Consider the following 22,462-nt stretch of genomic DNA (forward strand, 5'->3'; position numbering starts at 1 on the left):
TCTTTTTCTTTTGCAGATTTGGGAACACCGTCCACCTGTGCTCTAGTTTGTCCCTGGCGTATGTCGGCTTCGACAGGCTTTAGCAGGTGCCCATCGTGCAACCGTTCCTTCCCCACAGCAGACCCGCACGTACTCTGTCTCCGGTGCTTTGGTGAAGACCACGGATGGGACGGATGCTCCTCGTGCGACGCTCTCACGGCCAGGTCGCTAAAAAACCGGCTAGTGTGTTGGAGAGAGCTGTTCAGCAAGACTCCTCCACAGAACATCAAGGACTACGTCTGGAAGAAGACAAAGACGGTAGGTGCCTTATTCTCAAAAGCACCCCACAGAGGCAACTCCTTCCTGGGGAATCCCTCTGACGGGAGGGATCAATCCTGCCCTTGCACCGGCTCATGGAGTACTGAGGCTCACGCAGCTACCGGCCTCACGGCCGAGGGGTCTAAAGGCCCTACCGGTTTCACAACCGAGGGGCCTGTGAACTCTACCACTACTGGGGCTCGTCCCAAGGCGCCTTGCCCTGATACCAGGTCCTTACTTGAGGGGGCACCTATACTCACAACCAGCACTACCGGCCGCGAGGCCAAGGGCACACAACCTACCGGGTGTAGACCTGAGGTGCAGGGCAGGGCAGAGCCGATGCAGACAAGCATGCAGGCCGAGCCTGGAAACACGCTGGATACAGGTCCACTTGCCCAAAGCATGGACAAAATGGCAGCGGCAAGAGACAAGATGGCCCCACTCCTGATACTCAAAGGTGGGACCCCACAAGGGCAAGTGCAGAGACCCACCAGCCAGGGGATCAAAAGCTGAGACGCTTCTCTCTAAGGGCAAACTGGGTACCAATGACGCCCATCACCTGGACCACGTCATATCCCAACATCTCGGGTTCCAGGTACAGTGACCACATGTACGGACAAGGGCTGGGGAGACAGCTGGCGTATACACCACCGCCCCCGGTGCAGGATCGTGCTCAGCCAGCCTGTGAGGGCAGGTTCTTTGACAAATGGGCTCCATCCTCAGGGGCATTATCAAGGACATGTTGCGACTGTCCTCAACCGACCGCAACACAGCCCATGCACCCGCCTCCGCAGCAGCCCGTTCCAGAGGCTCCAGTAGCCCCTGTGCTGGTGCCAACCCCTACAACAGAAGCACCTCCAAAGGATGCTAGCATCACCCCTCCCTGGGCAGAGAAACAGCAGAACATGGACGAGGAGGAGCAAGACACACCTTCCTTGGCAAAAGCCTTCCACAGCAGGATTGCCTGCCTGTTGGATTACCTGGGCATCCACCAGCCCCAGAAGGAGATCCTTGAGGCAGGAGTTCTGGCAGAGGTCCTAAGCATCAGGGCAGAGGCAAGATCGGGCATCCCCGTGTAGAAGGATGTGAAGGCCTTGGCCAAGAAGGAGTAGCTCAAGCCACACTCCACGCACCCTGTTAACAAACAGTTTGATGCTAAATTCGGACAGGACGAGGGGGACAGCATGCTACTCTCGACGCACCCGCAACCTCTGTCATCGGTTATCGCTGCATCATCCATGTATGCCAAGCCCCAGGCGTCCTCATCTAGTACGCCCACGGCAGCCCTCTTGAACAAGGAAGTGAAGACTCTTGAATCATATGGCAAGAAGGTCTACTCTAACGCTGGCCTACACCTCAGGCAGGTCAACGCAGATGCCATCCTGGCTGCGGCTAATCAACGCCTGTGGAGGGAAATTGCAGATTTCCTGTCCGACATCCCTAAGGACAAGCAAGCCACATTCAAAGTGGGCCTAGCCAAGACGAAACTCGTGGTACAGGACATTATGGAGGCCACAGTGGACCACATCGGCACGGCTAACAGAGCGGTCTGTCTGGCAACGGACATGAGGCACACGGCCTGGCTGAAGGCTACCAGGTTCAATCCGGATGTCCAGGATAGAATCCTGGACCTTCCCTTTGAAGGAGGTGATCTTTTCTACTACACAACTGATGAAGAGCTGGACAAGAATAACAGCTATCAGACAGCCAAGTAGCTGGCGATTCTTACCAAACCAGCAGCAAAGCCTTTCTCACAGGCACAGGCCCGTTCAGACAAGAGGCAATCTTTTGGTGGTTTCCTCAGGTTCCAGGAGAGCAAAGCCAAGAAGCCTGATAGCTCTCCCAGTCAGCACAGGCGAAAACACCACAAAGCATCAAATAAGAGGTTCTTCCAGTCCCCCTCCCACTCATCAGCCTCTGACCAGAAGAAACAATGACAATTCCCCCATTTGGGGGCAGGCTGGCCCTGCACAGGCAGGCTTGGTGTGCAAAGTTCATGGACGCATAGATCATCTCAGTTGTGTCCTGGGGCTTCCAGTTACCTCTTGCTTCTCCTCTCCCGAGTTCTCCCCCTCTCCCACGGATTGGTGCACCATCATTCCTACCAAAGATTTGCTCCCTTGTAGAGAGTGAGGCGGTAGATGAGGTACCTCCCTCCCCAGCAGGGGCAGGGTTTTTACTCCTGCATCTTTGCTATTCAAAAGAAGAACGAGGCGGGCCTGCAAGTGGTGTTGTATTTGTCTTCCCTGAACCTTTACCTACCCCTGCAGAAGTTCAAGGTGGTGATGCCAGCACTCTTAGCCGAGACACTGTGTGGGGGAGACTGGACGTGCTCCCTGGACCTGAAGGACGCATATCTCCACGTTCCTATTGTGCAGCCTCACTGGGCCTTCCTCAGGTTCCGGGTAATGGGTCTGCATTTCCAGTACAAGGTTCAGCTCCGAGAGTCTTCACGATGCTCATGAATGCAGTGGCAGCTCTCCTCAGGTGAGAGGGGCTGCATGTCTATCCGTACCTCGACGACTAGTTAGTCAGGACCTCGTCGCCGGAGCAGGTTCGAGCCTCTGTGGACAGGCTCAATTCCCCCGGGGACAAGGATACAGCGATTCGGATGCTGTCTCCAATTTCCGCAGCAGGTCATTCACTACAGCCTGGTGGTATCAACACCTTCTGGGCATTCTTGCAGCATGCCTCCTGGCAGTCCCATACACCAGACTCTGCATGAGGGGGATTCAGCTGCATTTTGCGGATTCCTGGGATCAGGAGTCGGGCAATGAGGGGGCACAGATCCTGCAACATTTGGACCTCAATCTCAAATGGTGGCAACAGGAGGAGAACATCTTGTTGGGCAGGCCGATCCATCCACCCCCCACAGAGTACACCATTACCACAGACTCCTTCCTCCATGGGTGGCGAGCCACTCCGGGAACGCACTTGGTGCATGGTCTCTGGACTCAGAACGACCAGCAGAATCACATCAACTGGCGGGAACTTATGGCAATCTGGTTGCCCCTCAAGCCCTTTCTCCAGATCGTCAAGGGCAGGCCTGTGTGCATCCAGACAGACAACACGACCTGCATTTACTGTATCAACAAGCAGGGAGGCACCTGATCCCCACAGCTGTGCGCATCAGTCAGGAGGTGTGGATTTCGGCGGTTCACCTTACCGGAGAAGCCAATACCTGGAACAGACAGCCTCAATGTCCTGGCCGCCGACAACTACGAGTGGTAGCTGAATCGGAAAGTACTCCAGGAAGTGTTCAGCAGATGGGGCCACCCCACCGCAGACCTATTTGCGACAGCAAACAACCAGACATGTCAGCACTTCGTGTCCTAAGAGGACGCAAATGCAACTGTCTATGGGGCGCACACCAACCCAGGGACGAGATGTGGGCATATGCATTCCCACCAACACTTCTGGTGCAAGAGGTGGTGAGCAAGATCAGGTGCTCCATGAACTTAAAGATAATCCTCATAGTGCCTCGCTGGCCCTGGTTCTCAGATCTGCGCCAGATATCAACCCAGCTGGAGATGGTGCTTTCCCTTGGGAAGGGCCCTCTACTAGCGCAGATGAATGATCTAGCAACAATCTGGAGATCATTCAAAATGCCAGAAGTTAGGCTACGCACAAGCAGTACAAAGGCAAATGGATGAGATTCTGCTCTTGGGCTAAAGAAAACAGGGTGAATCCACTGACATGCACCCTGGACCAAGTCTTATATAATTCTCGGCCTATCCCGCCAAATCGGGTGTCCAGTAAATATCCATAAATATGCTGAAATGGCTAACTTTTTAGTATCTATCTCCTTAAGAGTCTGCTAAGTGTTGCTTAAGCTCAGGTTAACAAGAAGCAGAAAAAGTATGTTAAAGAATGACTAAATACATCATAACCTCGAACGTGCCGACCTTGTTTCCGTCCACCCAACCAGTCAAGAAACAAAAGTATTACCTTCTTTCTTTTTGTATTCTCTGAAACATTTCAAGTATTGGGCAGAAGTCTTCCCAAACTTTAAAACTAGAGTTTGCTTCAAATTTGCAAAGTCTTTTCTGTCAGCCTTTGACATATCCATAATAGCACTGCAGCCAGGATCGGGTAGTCGACTGAGCAACTATGCAATTGTATGAGCATCCACTACTTCTTGCACCTCACATGCATACTCAAATGCAGTCAACCAGTCCATGATGTCCTTCTTGTCATCATACACACTAAGCAGATCTTTCGGAAATCTTGGATGAGAGGCGGGGCCAGACCCATTACCCGACCCTCTAGTCGAACCATCAGTGCTTTGTAATCTGGCAAGCTCCAATGGGTGGTCCCTGTGCTTCTGCTTCTCTGACCTCTCCAATTCCAGCTTAGCCATGCGGAATTCCAGCTCCCTCTGCTTAAACAGCAGCTCTTGCTTCTTGAATTCCAGCATGGCCACAGCCCCAGAGGCGGTCAGTGGAACAGAGGACACATCATAATCATCATCCTGGCTTCTTTCTATGGCAGCACTATTTAATAAATTACTGGTACTTTGGATAGCCCCAGTACCTGCTGCACTATCATAAGAAGGCAAAGCCGGAATCTGCATTGTTTGCCAAGCTGTGATCCTTTGGATCATTTCGGATTTAGTTCCAGTGGCTGAAAGGCCCCCTTTTTGCTACAAATCTGTTTTAATGTCTCAGATCTAGAGGCACTCAAAGCAATGTCTGTAATTGCTTCCATATTATAAGTAAAGGCAGGTGGCTTACAGTTAACTTTAATCTAAGAACACTATGGGCCTCATTACAAGTATGGCGGTAAGGCAGCAACGGCGCCGGTATCGCTACCGGCACCGTTGCTATCGTACCGCCATACTACGAGTTCTGCTCGCGGGTGCCCTTGCAGCCACCAGGTCTGACCTGGTGGCCATACCGGTACACGCAAGCAGAACATGATGGTAGCACCGGTACCGTTATTAACGGTTCCGGTGCTACCACCCTCCCCATTCCCAGTGAGCCCTATGGGGCTCAAATGGGAATGAGGATGTACCGGGCCCGGCACCTGCGAAAGGGCAATTACCGGGTCCGGCTGGGCTGGAATGGCCCGGTAATTGCCCATTCGCGGGTGCCGGACCCGGATGCGAGTTTGGAGGTAGCCTTGCCGCTTTTACCGGCAAGGCTACCTCCAACCTCGTAATGAGGCCCATGTCTCTCATGTAATTATAAACCAGTACTTTACCACTGTGCAGCACTGGGTACCTCCGATCTTATCCCACCGCTGTACACCAACTTGTTAAGATGGATTTCTAAATTCTGACCTAGCCTCAGTCCCAGAGTCGGTCAGTGCAACAGAGGACACATCATAATCATCATCCTGGCTTCTTTCTACGGTAGCACTAGTTAATACATTACTGGTACTTGGGATAGCCCCAGTACTTGCTGCACTATCATAAGAAGGCTGTTAGGCAGAATCCTATACAGTGCCCTTAGGGACCAATGACCACAATTAAGACTGCAAGTGGTAGTACAATTTCACCTTTGGTACATGCCTGTACTACACAGAAAAAGTGTTAGCAATGGATGAGCAGCCAGACTTATCTCAAGAGCAAATGAGCAGTAGTAGAGAATACACAAAGTACTAACATTATTGTGACTCAAGCAAACACTGACTCAAGGTTTCTGGTTAAAAAAATACAAGAACATTTATTTTTAAACCATCTGTTCACAAAACACTTCACTTCTATTAAAATAAAACCACACTTCAAATATACTACATACAACCAATTCCCCTTGTGTAGATCAATTCAAGGTAAGTACATTGGGATTTGACAGACCGTTGTTGTGAAACAAAGACGTTACCGTGGGTTAGTACGTGATCACTTTTTGACAGTAATGACAGTTCGTTCTTACGAAAGAAAAGCGTACCCGCGAGAAGAAATGTTACTGAAGTCAAACACACTTAGCACATGAATTAACACAAGAGAATAGGGGATACAAATCATAGGCAATACTTTTGTGAAGGCAAATAGAATCAGAGGACACTTTCTAAAACGTAGATAAACGTCAATAGGCCTGCGCCAGTGTCAAATGCAACAGGGGTCCTGTTGTCGAGGATCACAAGGTTAGAACAGTTCACGATTTGAGACTGCCAGGAGTACTTGGATATTGTCAAAAGGGAAGAGGGAAGGAGAACAAGGACAAGCCTTTGGTGAGGAAAAAGGGTTCACCCCAATCCCTCGAAGTTGGACACAGTACCTTATTCGTTTGAAGAAAGCTGGTGCTACGGCAGTTGTTTCTGGTAATTACTGCAGACTCACGGTTCCTGGCGCTTCAATCGTGGGGACAAGAAGGACGACGTCTGGAGCGATCTGCACTACCCAGGGATGAGGCCAGCAGCAGCGAAGCAACAGTGAATAAAAGGTGCGCTCCTTTAAAACAGGAGAGGCTCTTTAGATGGCTATCTGGACCACTACAGCTGTGTGCAGCAATTTCGACCAAGAAGAGGGTCCTCTGGCTGTTGAAGATGCGCTGGTTGATCCCACCAGGCTCAAGGGAAGAAGACTCCGGACTGGATCTTCTCTGTCGTTGAAGGGTAGATAGCTCAGGACTGCAACAGGGCTTCACCGGGACTGGGGAGTTGCAGCAGCCGTCTTCTTCTCTGCTTCTCTTCGGTTCTTGTAGTTCCAGTGGCGACTCTGACTTCCAGCCAAGAGTCCTGCCTTTTATGCGAACAGCCCCCATTCACACAGCCTGGCTGTCAATCTCTCAGCATGGGGGTTGTCCCGCCCGGACAACCACCTCAGCCAATCGACACAAAGTGTAACTTAGGTCTCCAAGGAGACCCTGTGCAGGGGATGACTAAACCCCTCCCTCACATTCAGCCCACCTAGACATCCAGATGCCAAAGGAGGGCTTCTGGACAGAAGCCCGCCAAAGGTCGGCGAACAAAGAAGGCAAACCTGGTTTGGCGCGAAAAGTTAAACACAAGAAGGACTTTAACAAAAAAAAATGGCGATTAAACCCGACCGGAGCCAAAATAAAAAGCATTTGGTCAAGCGGGTTTATGTTCGAGGCTAATACGATAGCCTAAAACAGTACCACGTTTATATACTATAATTGCGGTAGAAAAGTTAGGGTAGGTGCCACTGCCACCAGCCAAGTCTTAAGGTTAAGAAAGCGAAACAAAGCTCCAAGAGGCGTAGACAAAAAGGGGTAGGAATTAACCCTTTCCAATACTCCATGTAAGATGGGGTGTACTGGGTCTGCAGTTTAAAGTGACTATATAAAGTTAATGGTGACTTTACATGTTTCTGGGGGACAGTAGTCAGCCCCAGAAAAATGGAGTCAGTGGGAAGTCTCAAAGACAACCCTGTGTCACTGCACTGAAGGTGCTGTGTAACACACACAAAAAGTGGGGCTCATGCAGTGGTGTAGCTCCAGAGCCCAAGATCACACAAACAGTAGAAATAAACATGGCAAAACGCATGTAAAAGTGGGAAAAAGGCTCACACTCTTACCAGGTGGAAAAAATAAACCCCAGAAATCCAGCAAAGCTGCTGAGGGATTCACTAGGTGAGGGAAATTAGCCATAAATGAGAATTCTCCCTAACAAAGGCAAAGCCAGAATCTGCATCGTTTGCCAATCTGTGATCCTTTGGATAATTTCAGATTTTGTTCCAGTGGCTGAAAGGCCCCTTTTTTGCTACAAATCTTTCTTAATGTCTCAGATCTAGAGGCACTCAAAGCAATGTCCGTAATTGCTTCCATATTATAAGTAAAGGCAGGTGGCTTACAGTTAACTTTAACCTAAAACACTATGGCCCTCATTCCGAGTATGGTAGTAGTCATGGCGCTATTTGTGCCATGACTTCCTCCCATACCGGTACCGACTCCGGTTTGGTACAATGGGGACTTACCGGTCCATTCCGACCTTGGAGGGGCCAGTAAATCCCCATTTACCAAACCATTCCCCATTGCCATTTGAGCCCCCACAGGGCTCAATGGGAATGGGGAGAGCTCGCATAACGGGCCGGCGTATGCCAAGCCTGTTATTTGCGCGCAGGTCCCTTAACGGGCCCCGTCCTTAACACCTGGTCAGACCAGGCGTTAAGGAAGGGACCCACTAAGGGACCTCGTAGTAGGGCGGTAAGGGATTACCGGCACCGGTCTCCTTACCGGTGCCCGGTATCCCTTACCGCCCTACTCGGAATGAGGGCCTATGTCTTTCGTGTAAGTATAACACGGTGCTTTACCACTGTGCAACACTGGGTACCTCTGATCTTATCCCACCACTGTACACCAACTTGTTAAAATGGATTTCTAAACTCTGACCTGGTGGGTGGAAGATTAGGAGGCCACGCTCGGTTTAGTGAAACAGAGGAACCTTCTGGACAAGACAGAGCAATCTAGGTAGCTTAGCAGGCAGTGAAGACTGATCAGATGCCCACAATGAGCACACACAACAACAAACCACAAATTACTCTTTGACAATGTTAGGCAGAATCCTATGCAGTTTCCTTAGGGAGCACTACAGAAGATTAGGACTACAGGTATATGCAGTAAATCCCCTTTGGTACCAGTCTGTACCACAAAGATTTAGTTGCTAGCTGTGACTGAACAGTCAGACTTATCTCAAGAGGGAGATGAGCAGTATTCAGGGTTTACACAATAGGACTACAGTACTATGGGACAAGGAAACACTGACCAAAGCTTTGTATCAAGAAGAATATATATTTATTTTACACACTCTTAAATTCAACACACAAATCACTATCATTAAAGCAAGTTAAAACCGTCAGGAAAAGTATACAAAACTCCCTATTTAAATTGTAGACAAGTTTGAGCAAGAGTGAAAACTGAGCAAAACGGCACAGTGTAAACCAAGCAGAAATGGCACTCTAACAATTTCTCAAAAGGGAGGGAATGGACAAGTTATGCAGGTTTAGACTCTAAAACACACCAGCAACTCTTCCCAGTTGGATTGTGAACAAGTTAGGCACAGCAGTACTTTAGCATAAGCAATACTAAGGTGAAAACCGAGCAAAATGGCACTTCACAATATTAAAAAGGGGAAGGAAAAGGTGGTTATAAGAGTTTAGGTGCACCAATACATTTCTTGGTGAAAAGCAATCTAGAGAAGGCAGTTGTAACAGATTTGGCCAGAGTCAAAAGGCCTGTGCCAGAGTCAGTGGTACAAGGCAAAGTGGCCAGGATCAAACTGTTCTAGTAGCTGCAGTCAAGTCTTTGTTTAACAATGGTTGCAGAAGGTAAAAGACAATGTTAGATGATAGGGGCGGGCAACCCAGAAGGTAAGTAAAGGATTTATAACACCTTTAGCAGTACCCACCGAAACAGGAGACCTGGCGGAACAATGTACCTTAAAAGAGGAATAGGCTCCTGCGGTGGCAGTAGTTCCTGGCAGTTCCTGCAGTTCGGGAGATCCAGCAGAGGAAGAGAGGCTCTCGTCGTGGAGGAAGGTTCGAGTCACTGCACTGCCCAGGGATAAAGCCAGCCGCGGTGCTGCCAAAAATAAATAAAAGGTACGCTCCTTTAAATCGCGGTCGTGCTTGACGGGTGCCTGGCAATCCGGTCTCCGAGTGCAGGGCATTGGCGATTCGACCAAGACAGGTCCTGGAGGGCGATTGGCAAACTGGTTGATCCCACCAGCTCAAGGGAAGAAGACTTTTGCAGGTCAAGATCTTCTCGAGTCGTCGGAGAAAAGTGGTGATGATCTGCAGCAGGGCTTCACCGGTGGTTCAGTTGTTGCAGATGTCTTCAGCTTCTCGCCTCTTCGGGTTTCTTAGTTCCAGTGGCGACGTCTTGTCCTCCAATTCTCAGAGCCCTGCTTTTATGCAGAAAAACCCCCATTCATACAGCCTCGCTGTCACTCACACAGCGGAGTGGTTATCCTGGTGGGATAACCCCCCAGCCTATCAGGGCAGAGTGCGACTTGGGTCGCCTAGGTAACCCTATCCAGGGTGCCTATTCCCCCTCCCACACATCCTGTCTACCCCAGACTCAGTGGTGCCGAGAGGAGGGCTTCTGTGCAGAAGCCCGCCAAAAGGACGAACAAAGGATCCCCGACCTGGGTTAGGATTTCAGAGAAAGACACAAGAAAGAAATAATATCAAAGATCTGGCAATAAAAACCTACTGGAGTAAAGTTAATAATAAAATAAACCGGCAGTTTGTTAGAGGCTGTCAGTAAAAGTGGTAGCCTCGAACAATGGGAAAATCCCATAGGGAAATTTTCACGGTTGAATATTTATGGTAGTAACCACTGCCACCAGCCAGAAACTTTGGGGATAGGGACTGGACAGTACCCCCTTGAAAATGAACACTAGGGAAAAACTATTAACCCTTTCTAGTACTTCCATAGTAAGATGGGTTGTACTAGTTTTGTTCATAATTATTGACTAGTAAAGTCAATGGGGACTTTACATGCCCTGGGAGACAGTAGTCAGTCCCAGGGTATGGAGTTTATGTTTGGGGGTCACTGTGACATCCCTGTGTTACTGCACTGAGGGTGCTGTGTAACACACATGTAAAAAGATGATACCTATGAGGGTGAGAAAAAACCCATAGGCCATAAGCACGAAAAAGCCTAAACACACATCAGCAATATGTCCGAGAATGGGAAAAGGAGTCTCACTCTTAGCAGGAGAAAAAATAAACCCTTCAAATCCAGCAAAGCTGCTGGGGGACTCTATAGGTAAGGGAAATGAACCTTAGAAGAGAATATTCCCTAACAGACAAATGTATATGAAAAAACTCAATACATTTATTGTTGGCCCGCTCAAATAGACATAAGTAACTGTAGCAATGACAAAACAGTTATCACACAAATCCTTAAATTATACAATATATATACCTGACGTTTCCTAATGCAATTCAGTGATAAGATACAACCAGTAAAGAGAGGGTTAAGTGAACATATAGATGGCATTAGGCGTTTGTTCCCTAACTTTCGAGTTCAACCCTAAGAAGAGCGGAGCCTTGTGCTCAACAGTACACTTGTGCGTAAAAACGCATGATCGCGCAGGAGAGACAAAAGCGGGTCTTCTTGGGAGGGTTGTAGCAAGTCAGGAAGGGGCTTGAGGCGATGAAGAATTGGTTCCCACTATTCGAGTAGGCCCTGCCCTTGGTGGCAAAGCAGTGTTCAAATGGCGAGAATAGCTAGGCAGCGCAGGCTAACCCAGCTAAGTTTGAATACCTTTAAGGGATACTCGTGTGTAAAAATGATTGGTTGTGCCAGGGGTTTACCTGTAAGTGATGCAAGTGCTTACCGACCCTCAGCACAATCTGGACCAAACTTAGCTAGTTTAGTCAAGGTCGCTAGTAGGTTCGAGTCATGCCCTTTCTCAGCGGTCCTGCTCTCAGTGGCTGCTGTGGAGAACGATTGTCCGTGACGAGACAGTTGCCTTTTCTCAGCTTACAACTGAGGTATTAAGAAAGGTCCGGTGCAGCTGGCTTCAAGGCACAGGAGGGCAGAACAGCAGGTGATGTATAGCAACCGTTACTGACAGGTAGTGATGCGGGAATCGTGGATGCGGACAGCGTTACGCACTCTGCTAATTTGGGACCCAGAAGACCTAGGCCTGCGAAATTTGGCGGGAGAATGCACGGGACCACAGGCAAGCGATTTCTGAAGTCGCGGGTCTGCACTTGAGATGGTGGTGGTGCTGCAGGTTACCCTCAGGTAGAGCTGGACAGTTTTCTTGCTGGCCCTGGAATACTTCCGAAGGGGCTTGTTCAGTGGATAAGCAGGGGGTGCCAAGAGTAGTTGTTCCTACTACTCCAAATGGGTGAAGTGCCTTGGCAGGTCTTCTTGATCGAAGAAGAATGCAGGGGTCGGATGGGAAAGCAAAGGGCAAAGGGTGCAAAACCTTCCAAAGCATCTCCCGCGGTTTCACAAGTCTGCTTTTGGCACTAAAATCACAGGGCTGGACCAGGGACTACTGGAAGGCTTTATCACTCCTACATCCAACATCTTGTTGAACTCAGCCTTGATGTATGATGTTACCTTGTCTGACATTCTGTATCCCTACATTTGGTAGGTACACTATCTCCAGTGTCAATCTCGTGTTTGCACCAAGGTGTCAAACCTGGAGTTAGGGAGAACAAGGAGGAGAACTGCCTCAGCAAAGTTCTTACTTCCCCTTGTTGATCAGAAGTCAGGTGAGGGGCCACATGGACACCCTCAATGGAGCCATCTGAAGGACCATTCTGGAATAAGTCAGGTAGAAGTTCTGATTCCTCCTCTTCCATGTCTGATGCCAGTAGCAGTGCAACTATTCCAACCATAGGAATGAAAACCTTCAGTCCATTTATGGGCAAAACTTTTGGGGCCTGTCCAGACCTTCTAAGGTTAACCAAATAGGTAACCTCACCCATCTGCTCTACAACTGAGTAAGGACCTGGCCATTTATCCTGTACAGCTCAAGGCCTTAGGGGATTCATATGTCAACAAGAAAAAAATGTCCCCTCTCCCATGTAGCCAATTATTAGTAGCCCTCCTGTTCTAAAGGGGGGCATAAACGTGTTCCTACCTTGTCACGTGTTGAATAACCATTAGATGTCAGACAAGGGGACTACTGAGGGACTCATAATCAGGACTTCTTGACCTGGGGTAAAGTGAACAAGAGAAGCTTTCTGTTCATACCAATGTTTGACCAATGCCTGAACAGCCTTCAACTTGTCACTGGCCTGAGCCATTAGGAGGACCGCCTTCTTTCTTAAACTCAACACATAGTCCACTACATGGGTAGTGACAGGAGGAGTGGGGAGCTCCCACCCTTCCTTTACTGTGGTTAGTGGTCCCCTTACAGGGGGACCAAAAAGAAGCTTGAAGGGGCTAAAGCCAACCCCCTCTTAAGTTACCTCTCTGGAAGCAAAGAGTAAGCATGGCAACAGGAGATCCCATTTTCTCCTTTGAGGTTCTTCCAGAGCCCCAATCATGCCTTTGACAGTTCTATTAAATCCCTCAACTAAGCCATTTGTTTGTGGATGATAGGCTGATGAACACGTATAAGTGACCCCACACTCCTTCCACGTGGCTTGCATATACTTGGATATAAAGTTGCTGACTCTGTCAGATACAACCTCTTTAGGGAAGCCAATCCTAGTAGATATGCCAAGTAAAGCTTTGGCAACTGACTTGGCAGTCACTTTCTTCAATGGGATGGCTTCAGGATATCTGGTGGCATGGTCGACTAGCACCAAGATAAACCTATCGCCAGAGTATGTCTGAGGGTCAAGGGGACCAAAAATGTCAATCCCTACCCTCTCAAATGGCACTCCCACAACAGGGAGTGGCACCAGTGGTGCCTGGATTGTTGAGCCACTCTTCCCAGAGATCTAGCAGGTGACACAACTCATGCAATTACTTTCTATTTACACCCCCATTTTGGGCCAGTAGAAGTGCACGGGTAACCTTTGCTTGGTTCTCCTGATCCCAAGGTGGCCAGCAAGGGGGACTTCATGTGTCAGTTGCAAGAGGAAGGGTCCTACTCAAAGGGGGACCACCAACCTCCCATGGTCTCCTTCAGTAGACTATTTGGGCTCACTGTACATGAGCCTACCTTCCCAACAAATCCTATGCCTCCCAGGAGGTTCACCCTCAAGCTGGGAGCAGGCCTGTCTCCTTAGGCCTTCCAAAGATGGCCACTCACGTTGGCCCTTACTGAATTCTTCCCTATCCAGACCACCTTCAACCAATAAACTTTGGAGTTCAGGATGGTCATGTGGGTTGCGAATGTCAGGCAGCACCTCTTCCTTTTCAGGCTCAGGTGCTTGGACAACTACCTCCACCTCAGTGGTAGAGTGGTAGGTGAGTTTGGGGGAATATTTGTTTCCCTCTTTTTTTGATTGTGTGACTCTCTTAGCCTTGGCTTTCCCCTTTGGCTTTGGCTCAGCCTTGGACTTAGCCAAGGCAGCTCTTGTTTCTGACCCTGTGCGTGGTCTCTCTGCTGTATCCCCCACAAGCCTTACATCTCTGAGGTCATTTCCCAGCAGGACTTTTCCTGGGACTTGTCTCTGAACACACAGAGGAATCCTTACTACTGTACATTAATAGTCAGATTGACTCGTATTACTGGGAACTTGAGAGGGGGGATATCAGCTAACTTGGTGGGCATCAGGGGAGCTCTGGCAAGCTCCTCCTGGTTGACCAGTGTGGCATCCACCACAGTTCTACTGACTGCACTATCCCTAAGGACAGGAGTATCAACTCCATTGATTAGCACACTGTTTTTAAAGTAGTGCTTGATGCTGTCAAGTATTCTAGCATAAGCTTCTGAAACTCCTGGCTCCCAGGAGCCCAGGGAAACTAAGACTACCCCAGGTTCTATCCCAGTGGGGAAGGAATCTGAGGAGAAGGATTCCCCTGTGATAGTTTCTTCCTCCTCATAGGAGGGGAAGGCCAGACTCAGAGTGGACCCCCAAGGTTTTGACCTTACATCTGGGGTCCCCCTTCACATAGTCACTTGCTCCACAAGCCACACAGGATCCACTGGATCTGTGCACATAGCGAGGCTTACTGTAACCTGAGCTATGCTTGGGAGGGTTACTCCCACTACTCTGACTGTTCTCAGGTGACCTACCCTTTTTAAACTTTTTGAGGCCCTTTTGAGAATCAGATTTTGCAGATCCCCCCTTGTGCTTTTTACCCTCCTCCTCCTTACCAGAAGCAGGCTTGTCCTTATGGGACACTCTATGTGACATACAATTGTCTAAGAATAATTTGTGGTTTGTTGCTGTCTGTGCTCATTGTGGGCTTCCGATCACTCTCACCGTTTCTGAGACTTTGACCACCTGCCAAGCTACCTAGATTGGTCTGGCTTGTCGAGAAAGTTCCTCTGTTTCATTAAACCAAGGGTGGCCTCCTAAACTTCTGCCCACCAGGTCAGAGTTTAGAAATCCATCTTAACTTCTATGTGGATACATGCCTAACATACCTGGCTGCCATTGGCCATACAGGAACTCCGACTCTCTTATACTGTCTTTGGCCAATCCCATAGTAAAAAAAAAACCTGACAGGCCTGAATAGGCTTTACCCCCCGGTAAAACGGCTGCATCCAATTTGGGATCTTAATGTAGTGCTAAGTGCCCATAAACCATTTGAACCCATGGCCACAGCAGACATTAGGTTGGTCACTCTGAAGACAGCTCTTCTGGTTGGTGTTACGTCAGCTTGCAGAGTGAGTGAGATCCAGGCGTTAGTCGCCTCAGAACAATACACTAGATTTCATAAAGACATGGTTGTGCTGCGCACGCACCTCAAGTTCGTTCCAACGGTGGTGTCATCCTTTCTTATCAACGAGGAGATTGTGCTCCCAACATTCTTCCTGGACCCCAAGGAAGATGCAGAGAAAACGCTCCACTGCCTGGATGCCAGGAGAACGTTGAAATTCTATCTGGACAGAATGAAGGGCATCCGCAAGACAGATGCTCTGTTTGTAACATTTGGAGGCTCTAGGCCTAGGCAGCAAGCCTCCAAAGCATCCATATCTTGATGGATGACAACAGAGATCCAGGTGGCATACAAAGTGCAACGTAAGGATCCACCGCAGGGCATGCATGCACATGCAGTAAGAGCCAAGGCGACCGCAGTCGCGTTGTAGTGCCACGTTCCCTGGCAGGTGATCAGCGTAATCTATTTGCCTAGAGGGTCCGGCTCTCCTCCTCAGGGCGTAGTGTCAGTAGTAATCGCCCATACAGGATGGAGGAACGGGGACGGGATGTGGGAGTAATTAAGTGTTACTCACCGGAGTGACTAACATACTCCCAGTCCATAATCCTCTTTCCTCCATACATCCCACCATCCATCCCCCTATAATAAAACCAGTAAGGTTGTTAAGCCAAAGGGTGAAAAGGGGACTGAGGTGTGGCGCCGGTGGGTGGGGTTAAGGGAGCCTGCGCTCCCGGGGCCGCACCCCTGCACCAGTACATTGAATGGAGAAATGTCTTTTTCTGGTGGAAAAGAGGTTCCGTTCCTGTCCCTTGCGAGGGACGCCCCATACAGGATGGAGGAAAGGGGACTATGGACTAGGACTACGTTAGTCACTCCAGTCCATACACCTACTGGTCTTCTATCCTCTACCACACCCCTCTAAGGAAGGGAAGCGGTTCCATTGCTTCGACCCCAAACAAACTTTAAGCTATTATGTTGCTAAGACGTCTGAGTTCCGGAAATCTGAACAGCTGTTCGTGGCCCATTCAATGTCCTGTAAAGGTCTAGCTGTAACAAAGCAGGTTCATCCTTTGCATCGCGGAATGCCACACGCCTGCAGGCAGGGAGCTTCCTTCCAGCATCAAGGCACACTCGACAATAGGGGTCTCAGCTTCAACGGCCTTGCATGGGGGGCTCCCATTAGAGACATTTGTCAAACGGCCACATGGTCATCCTTGCACACATTCACCAGGCACTATTGTCTGGAAGTTGCCCGCAGGGCTGATGCACATTTTGGTAGGACAGTTCTGCAAAATCTGCTACTGTAACACTTTCTGCCCACCTCTGTGATCCTAACTGCTTGGGGAGTCTATCAGATGAGGAATCTGCGGGAGAAAAGCAATCCATTGAAGGTGAAAATTACTTACTGTAATGTTCTTTCTATAGATTCTTCTCCTGTAGAGTCCTTCCCATCCATCCCCACTCAGAAAGTTCTTATGGCTTGGCACATCTGTATAAGCAAAGGGATGCCTGGTGATGGCTCTGAGGTGACTGCTCCTATCTGGGAAGTCGCTTGTCTTTCAAAATAAAAATAAAATATCTTTTTCATTTCTAATTCTTGGGAGCTTTATTCAAAGCTGTTTTTCACCTCTTAGGGATTTTTCCCCTTGTCAAGTTTTTCAGGGCTGGTTAGCCTTGTCTCCTATCGTTTTGCTCTGCAGCATTCAAGCACAGGGAAAAAATGGGCAACAGAGGTATGAGGCGTAGCGACGTGGTGTATATATATGACACGCAACGTCACCACCGGAGCTGACGATTGAGGACCAAGCCAGACGGATTGAACATAAACAGCCGATTTGAGGTCCACTACGCTCCCTGTCGGAAGGTTTCCGAGCAGCAGAGCTGAATGAGGATATCTATCAGGTGAGGAATCTGCACAAGAAGAATCCATAGAAAGAACATTAAGGAAAGTAATTTCTCCTTCTCGGATTTGCAGAAGAGGATTCTAGACCTTCCTTTTGAAGGGTCGGACCTTTTCCATTCATCCACCGATGATGAGCTGACGAAAAACATACCTCTATGCACACTTCTAAGTAATTAGCCATCCTGACCAAACCAGGGCAACAGTCCTTCCCTCAGACCCAGGAGAGGCCCGACTTCAAACCCCTCTCCTTCAGTGGCTTCAAGCGGTTGAGCAACTGGGGTATGCAGCAGGCAGACAGGTCCCCCAGCGACCACAGGAGAAAGCAGCAGAGGACATTGCAGGGATTTTTCCATTCCCTCTGCTCCGCTCCCACCTCAGATGCCAAAAAAGCAATGACTTAACAGTCAGGGAACACAGCTCGCCTGTAGGGGGGCGGCTGGCTCTCTTCACAGACAGCTGGAAGCCTTGTTTCATGAGTTGTTGGATCCTTACCTAGATCCTTCTGGATCTTCACTGGTGGCTGTTGCACTGCAATGTGGCACTGGTAGCCCGCTTCACCCTGCCAGGGCCCACTCTGGTAGTGACAACAGCTTCCTCCCTCTCAGGATAGTGGGCTATCCTGGAGGGATACTCGATTCATGGCACATGGTCCAGGAAGGAGGTCCTCCTCCATATCAATCTGCCCTGTCCTCATGTGACCCCTTCAACACTTTCCACAACGATATAGTCCTCTTGCGCACTCCAAACGTCTTGCCCAAGGTGGTCTCTCCATTCCATTTAAATCAGGAAATCTGCCTTCCAGTGTTCTTGCCGAACCCCCAGTCTGATCCTGGAAGGACTTTGCATTCCTTAGACCTAAAGAGAGTACTCAAGTTCTATCTCTCCCGGATGAAATCTTTCCGGAGGTCTGAGGCATTGTTCATCACCTTTGGTGCTCATCTCTCAACACCCAGGCTTCCAATCCAAAGCTTCTATTGCCCGTTGGAAGATCCAGGCCATCTCAGAGGCTTACACAGCCATGGGTAAGGCGGTTCCCGCAGGGATCCGGGCCCATGCGGTCAGAGCAAAGGCTGCGGCAGTCAGGGAAGTCATCAACAGGACGGCTACTTGGGCCACTCCGTGTGCGTTCTGTAAGCACTATTCCCTGGATACCAGCTCCAGGAGGGATGCAGAATTCGGTCCGGTGGTTCTGAAGAACCTTTTCGCTTTTTAAGTATGAGGCAGGTTGTCACAGCTCCACCCTATGGTCTTATTCAGTGGAATCACCCACAAGGATGGAGGAAAAGGGGCGGGACATATGAGCAATTAAGTTGCTCACTGTGGTGACTAGAGTACCCGTAGTCCTTAATCCCTTTTCCTCCATATGTCTCACCCACCTTCCCCTGGTTGTATGCCAGGGGCTAAAATATTCAGCATAGCCAGGTATCAAAACCGTCCGATGTGTAAAAAGGGGACCGAGGTGAGGCGCCAGAGGGGAGGGTCACAGGGGCGTTCCCACGTCCGGGCCGCGCCCAATGCTAAATTTAAAGAGAAGCTCATTTTTTCGCTGCCAAAAGTTCAGGTACCGTCCCCATCCTGGGAGACACGCACAAGGATGGAAGAAAAAAGATTAATGACTTTGAGTACTCTAGTTACTACAGTGAGCAACTTTAATAACTTTATGGCAGTGATAACTTGAAGGCCTGATAAATCATGGCAGCTAATATAATGCACTTGATGGAATATGCTTTCAAAAGTGTTGAATGGTATTCTGAGGAGTCAACATTTTATTTTTAGCAATGGTCAAAAACAAGGGTTGGTAAATGTTTAGATACGATGGGTTTAATAGTTCATGGTTTTGCTTTATAAGTATTTTAATAATTTATCATACAAATTGATACACAAGAGTTGCAAACTCACAGTGTGATGTTGGATTTGTAAAGGTTATGAGGCATGACCAACTGTGCCCAATATTAATAACCATACGTAATCGTATTGATTGAATTGTATCACTCTTGTAAATTTTATTGTAAAACAAATGCTACACGTGTGGACAGATGTAAGAGGAAATTTGCTGATGACTTGTGGTGTCTGAAAAATGTTGAACTCTATTATAAATATAGTGACAAACAATTGGATCATGAACCACAGCAATATTTGCTTACATATTCTTCTGCTCCTTATAGGATAGAATGTAATTTATCAGGCAGCGATGAAGGTTATGTCGGCTTTCTCATGCAAAGTTGAGGAACGGTTGTTACCTTGTATGCCCCAATAAAATTGATAATGTGTGTGCTGTGTCGTGGATGACACCCAAAGTACCTATTGGGTCTGTAATGCAGCTAAACGTTTTCATGGAATTCACTTGCATTTGAAAGCATTCTTATCTTTATTAAATAGTTATATGTTATCGTTATCATAGCTTGTACTTTGAAATGGATAATGTATGAATTTCTCATAGTTGACATGGTATATATGTGTGTATGGTTAGGTTTAACCTTGTGAACAAGCATTCATTAATATGTTACTTGAGCTAATAACTCTATCAAATCAACAAATATTGGCTATTCTAAGAATGAATTAAAAACATAAACACAATACAGCATGAAAAGGATGAAACTGACAGATAAGTTCAGCAATGCTAAAATATATGAATATTATAGTTAGGCTCTCTGAATTGTGTTGAATACCAACATTTTGATGTGAGTAGCAAGGAATCAATGAGGATCTGAAGACAAATATAATCTTAGCGGTACCACTAGCCAGTAATTAGATCCTTATCAATTCATCACAAACAAATGCATAACTCTGCCCCTGCATTATTTTGATGTTTGTCTCTCAAAAATGCCAATTTGCTCATTGAGTATTTTTTTGTAAATTGCCCATTGTTTATAACCAGAATTAATGTCCTGTCCCCCCACTTAAGATTCAATTCAAGTACAGCTCAACATCACTTGATGAGTATATGTGTTTTGCAATACTTACATCTGCTCTTAGAATAACCCATTTGCCCTGTTCCTTTAGCCACAAGTCTAATGAAAATGTACAGCATATGCCAAGTGCTATAAATCAAAACTGTGTTGGAGTCCTGGCACTATGAATAAAGTATAAATGCAAGCTTTTAAAATATGTCTTTATTTCTTTAAGAGCATGGTTATGGAAGATGAAATAGTCAACAAGCTGTATGTGGATCATTCTCAAGGTGCTCAAACCTTCGCTGAGACACCCAAAAAGGTATACATAAAGCTTCACATCAAACACACGAAGAAAGAATGTTTGAAAGTACAATTTCAAAAATGACAAATTTGTCTCTTAGGTCTATACAGCATCAACCTTAAAATCCCCTGGTAGTGCAATAAAGCGTGCAGCTGTAAGAAAAATGAGAGAAGCTGGCTGGTCTGCGGTAGCTAACATGGACAGAAAGAAAAAAATGAAAGCTGCTGAAAAATTGTTCAATTAATGTAAAAATCAATTCATTTTCATAAGCGTATATGAACTGTGTAGGGTTGTTTTATATCAAGTTTCTACTGCAGCATTGTATCTATCCAGGAAGTTGTATTTTAAACCCTATCGCTTTTTGTTCATGGTGTACGCGTACTGTATAAAGTGTTATGAATATGAATGACTCTACAAGATACTTATTTCAGATGAAAACTGTTAATTTCCATAACAGGTCATCTTTCATTTTTAATCAGTTGACAATCACATCAGTATTTCCTTCTGTATCAGGAGAGTTCTATCAATGTGCTTTTATATGCTGCATCCAATTCACACCATAATGACCACATTACCAGAACCCACATTTTTCTTGCTAGTAGTCCCTTGGGTGTTATCATTGGGTGATACCTGCATGCATAAGTGTACGTTTCTTGTCTTTTTGAGTTGAGAGCCATTGAATTTAAAATGCGTCTGGAGACAAAGTTACTCTGTTGTGCCTTTATGAAAGAATATGTTTCTATGTCAAGCAGCAGACTTTCCTTTCATAGAGGATGGTATGATAATCAATTGTAATTTAAGTGTGCAAATGATTAGTGTCAGAGAAGAGTTAATTAGTTATTTGCGGTTTAAGAGCTATATAAAATTAGAAAAAAGTTTCAATGTTCTTTCTTGTCAAGTAGTATTAACAAGTAATGTTAGTTACAGAACATTTTCAAATATCAGATATGGAAAATTCCTAATTTTATTTTGGAACGCTAGGCATGACCTTGGTCGTCACAACACAACTGTAGACTGTACATCTTACATAGTAATTTACACAACTTAATGGGAATGCTTTAATCATCATTCGGCAGTAAAGCACAAACATAGAAAATGTGTTTTTTTTCAGTTTTTCATGATAATATTAACACCAATATGTTCGATTATCTATAAATGCTCTGCATGCATTACAGCTGTACTTATGGTAAAGTCCCTCTGTCATAGGTAGTTCATATTCAGGAAAACAAAAGATTCGAGAATAAGTAAAAACAAAGTTATAAATCCTATTTGTTATGTTATCTTGTGTGGAATAATAAACATTCTGACTTATTATTGAGTTTAATTTGTCAGTTAATTTCTCCAAAGTAAAATTAATTGATTTCGAGTAGACTTGCAAACAGAATTACCTGCTCGAAAAATAGGCTGTAGTTTTTATAGAAAAGTGAAGATGGACTTTCACTGGTGTACATTTCTCCTGTTGGAGTGGATTCAGCTACGTGATAGAGCTGTGCCCGCCTTTGGGAGAGTAAGTTGTTACTTCTTGTTTTTTACAGTGCCTAAAAAAAAAATAGGGGCCTGCATCACATCATGGAAATTAGGCTGCTGAATTTGTACATGTGCAAGGGCAAATTGAATGTGGTCACCATAACCTAGATGGTTAGTGTCTGGTATCGCTGGACCTTCATGGGGGATACTTCCATGTATTAATCCATCCCGACCAGATGAAGTACCTGAAGTTTTCTGTCCTACCCTTTTCACTTTCGTCAGCCCCAAATGTTTTCACCAAGCTGTTGTTATCTGTGGTATCTGCGTATCTCTGGAGTGAATGGATTGAGGCATTTCCCATCTTGGATGATTGGCTCATTCAAACTCCCACCTCAGAACTTGAGTAACTACACTCTTCCCCGCTCAGGCTCCTCACATGCAAAACTGT

At 47.1% G+C, this 22,462-nt stretch overlaps 1 protein-coding gene across 1 annotated transcript in view; it reads left to right on the forward strand.

Moving 5' to 3' along the window:
• SYCP1 (synaptonemal complex protein 1) overlaps positions 1-21,859 on the forward strand; it is a 1,202,159-nt gene extending 1,180,300 nt beyond the window's left edge. Inside the window, exons 10-11 of the mRNA XM_069633416.1 lie at positions 20,479-20,565; positions 20,648-21,859. Coding sequence (XP_069489517.1) covers positions 20,479-20,565; positions 20,648-20,791 — 231 coding nt within the window. The 3' untranslated portion in view covers positions 20,792-21,859. The remainder of the gene's footprint in view (positions 1-20,478; positions 20,566-20,647) is intronic.
• Positions 21,860-22,462: the final 603 nt, after the last annotated feature.

This window comes from Ambystoma mexicanum, chromosome 13 (assembly GCF_040938575.1).
Source record: "Ambystoma mexicanum isolate Mex_15411 chromosome 13, UKY_AmexF1_1, whole genome shotgun sequence".
In the NCBI taxonomy this organism is placed as follows: domain Eukaryota; kingdom Metazoa; phylum Chordata; class Amphibia; order Caudata; family Ambystomatidae; genus Ambystoma; species Ambystoma mexicanum.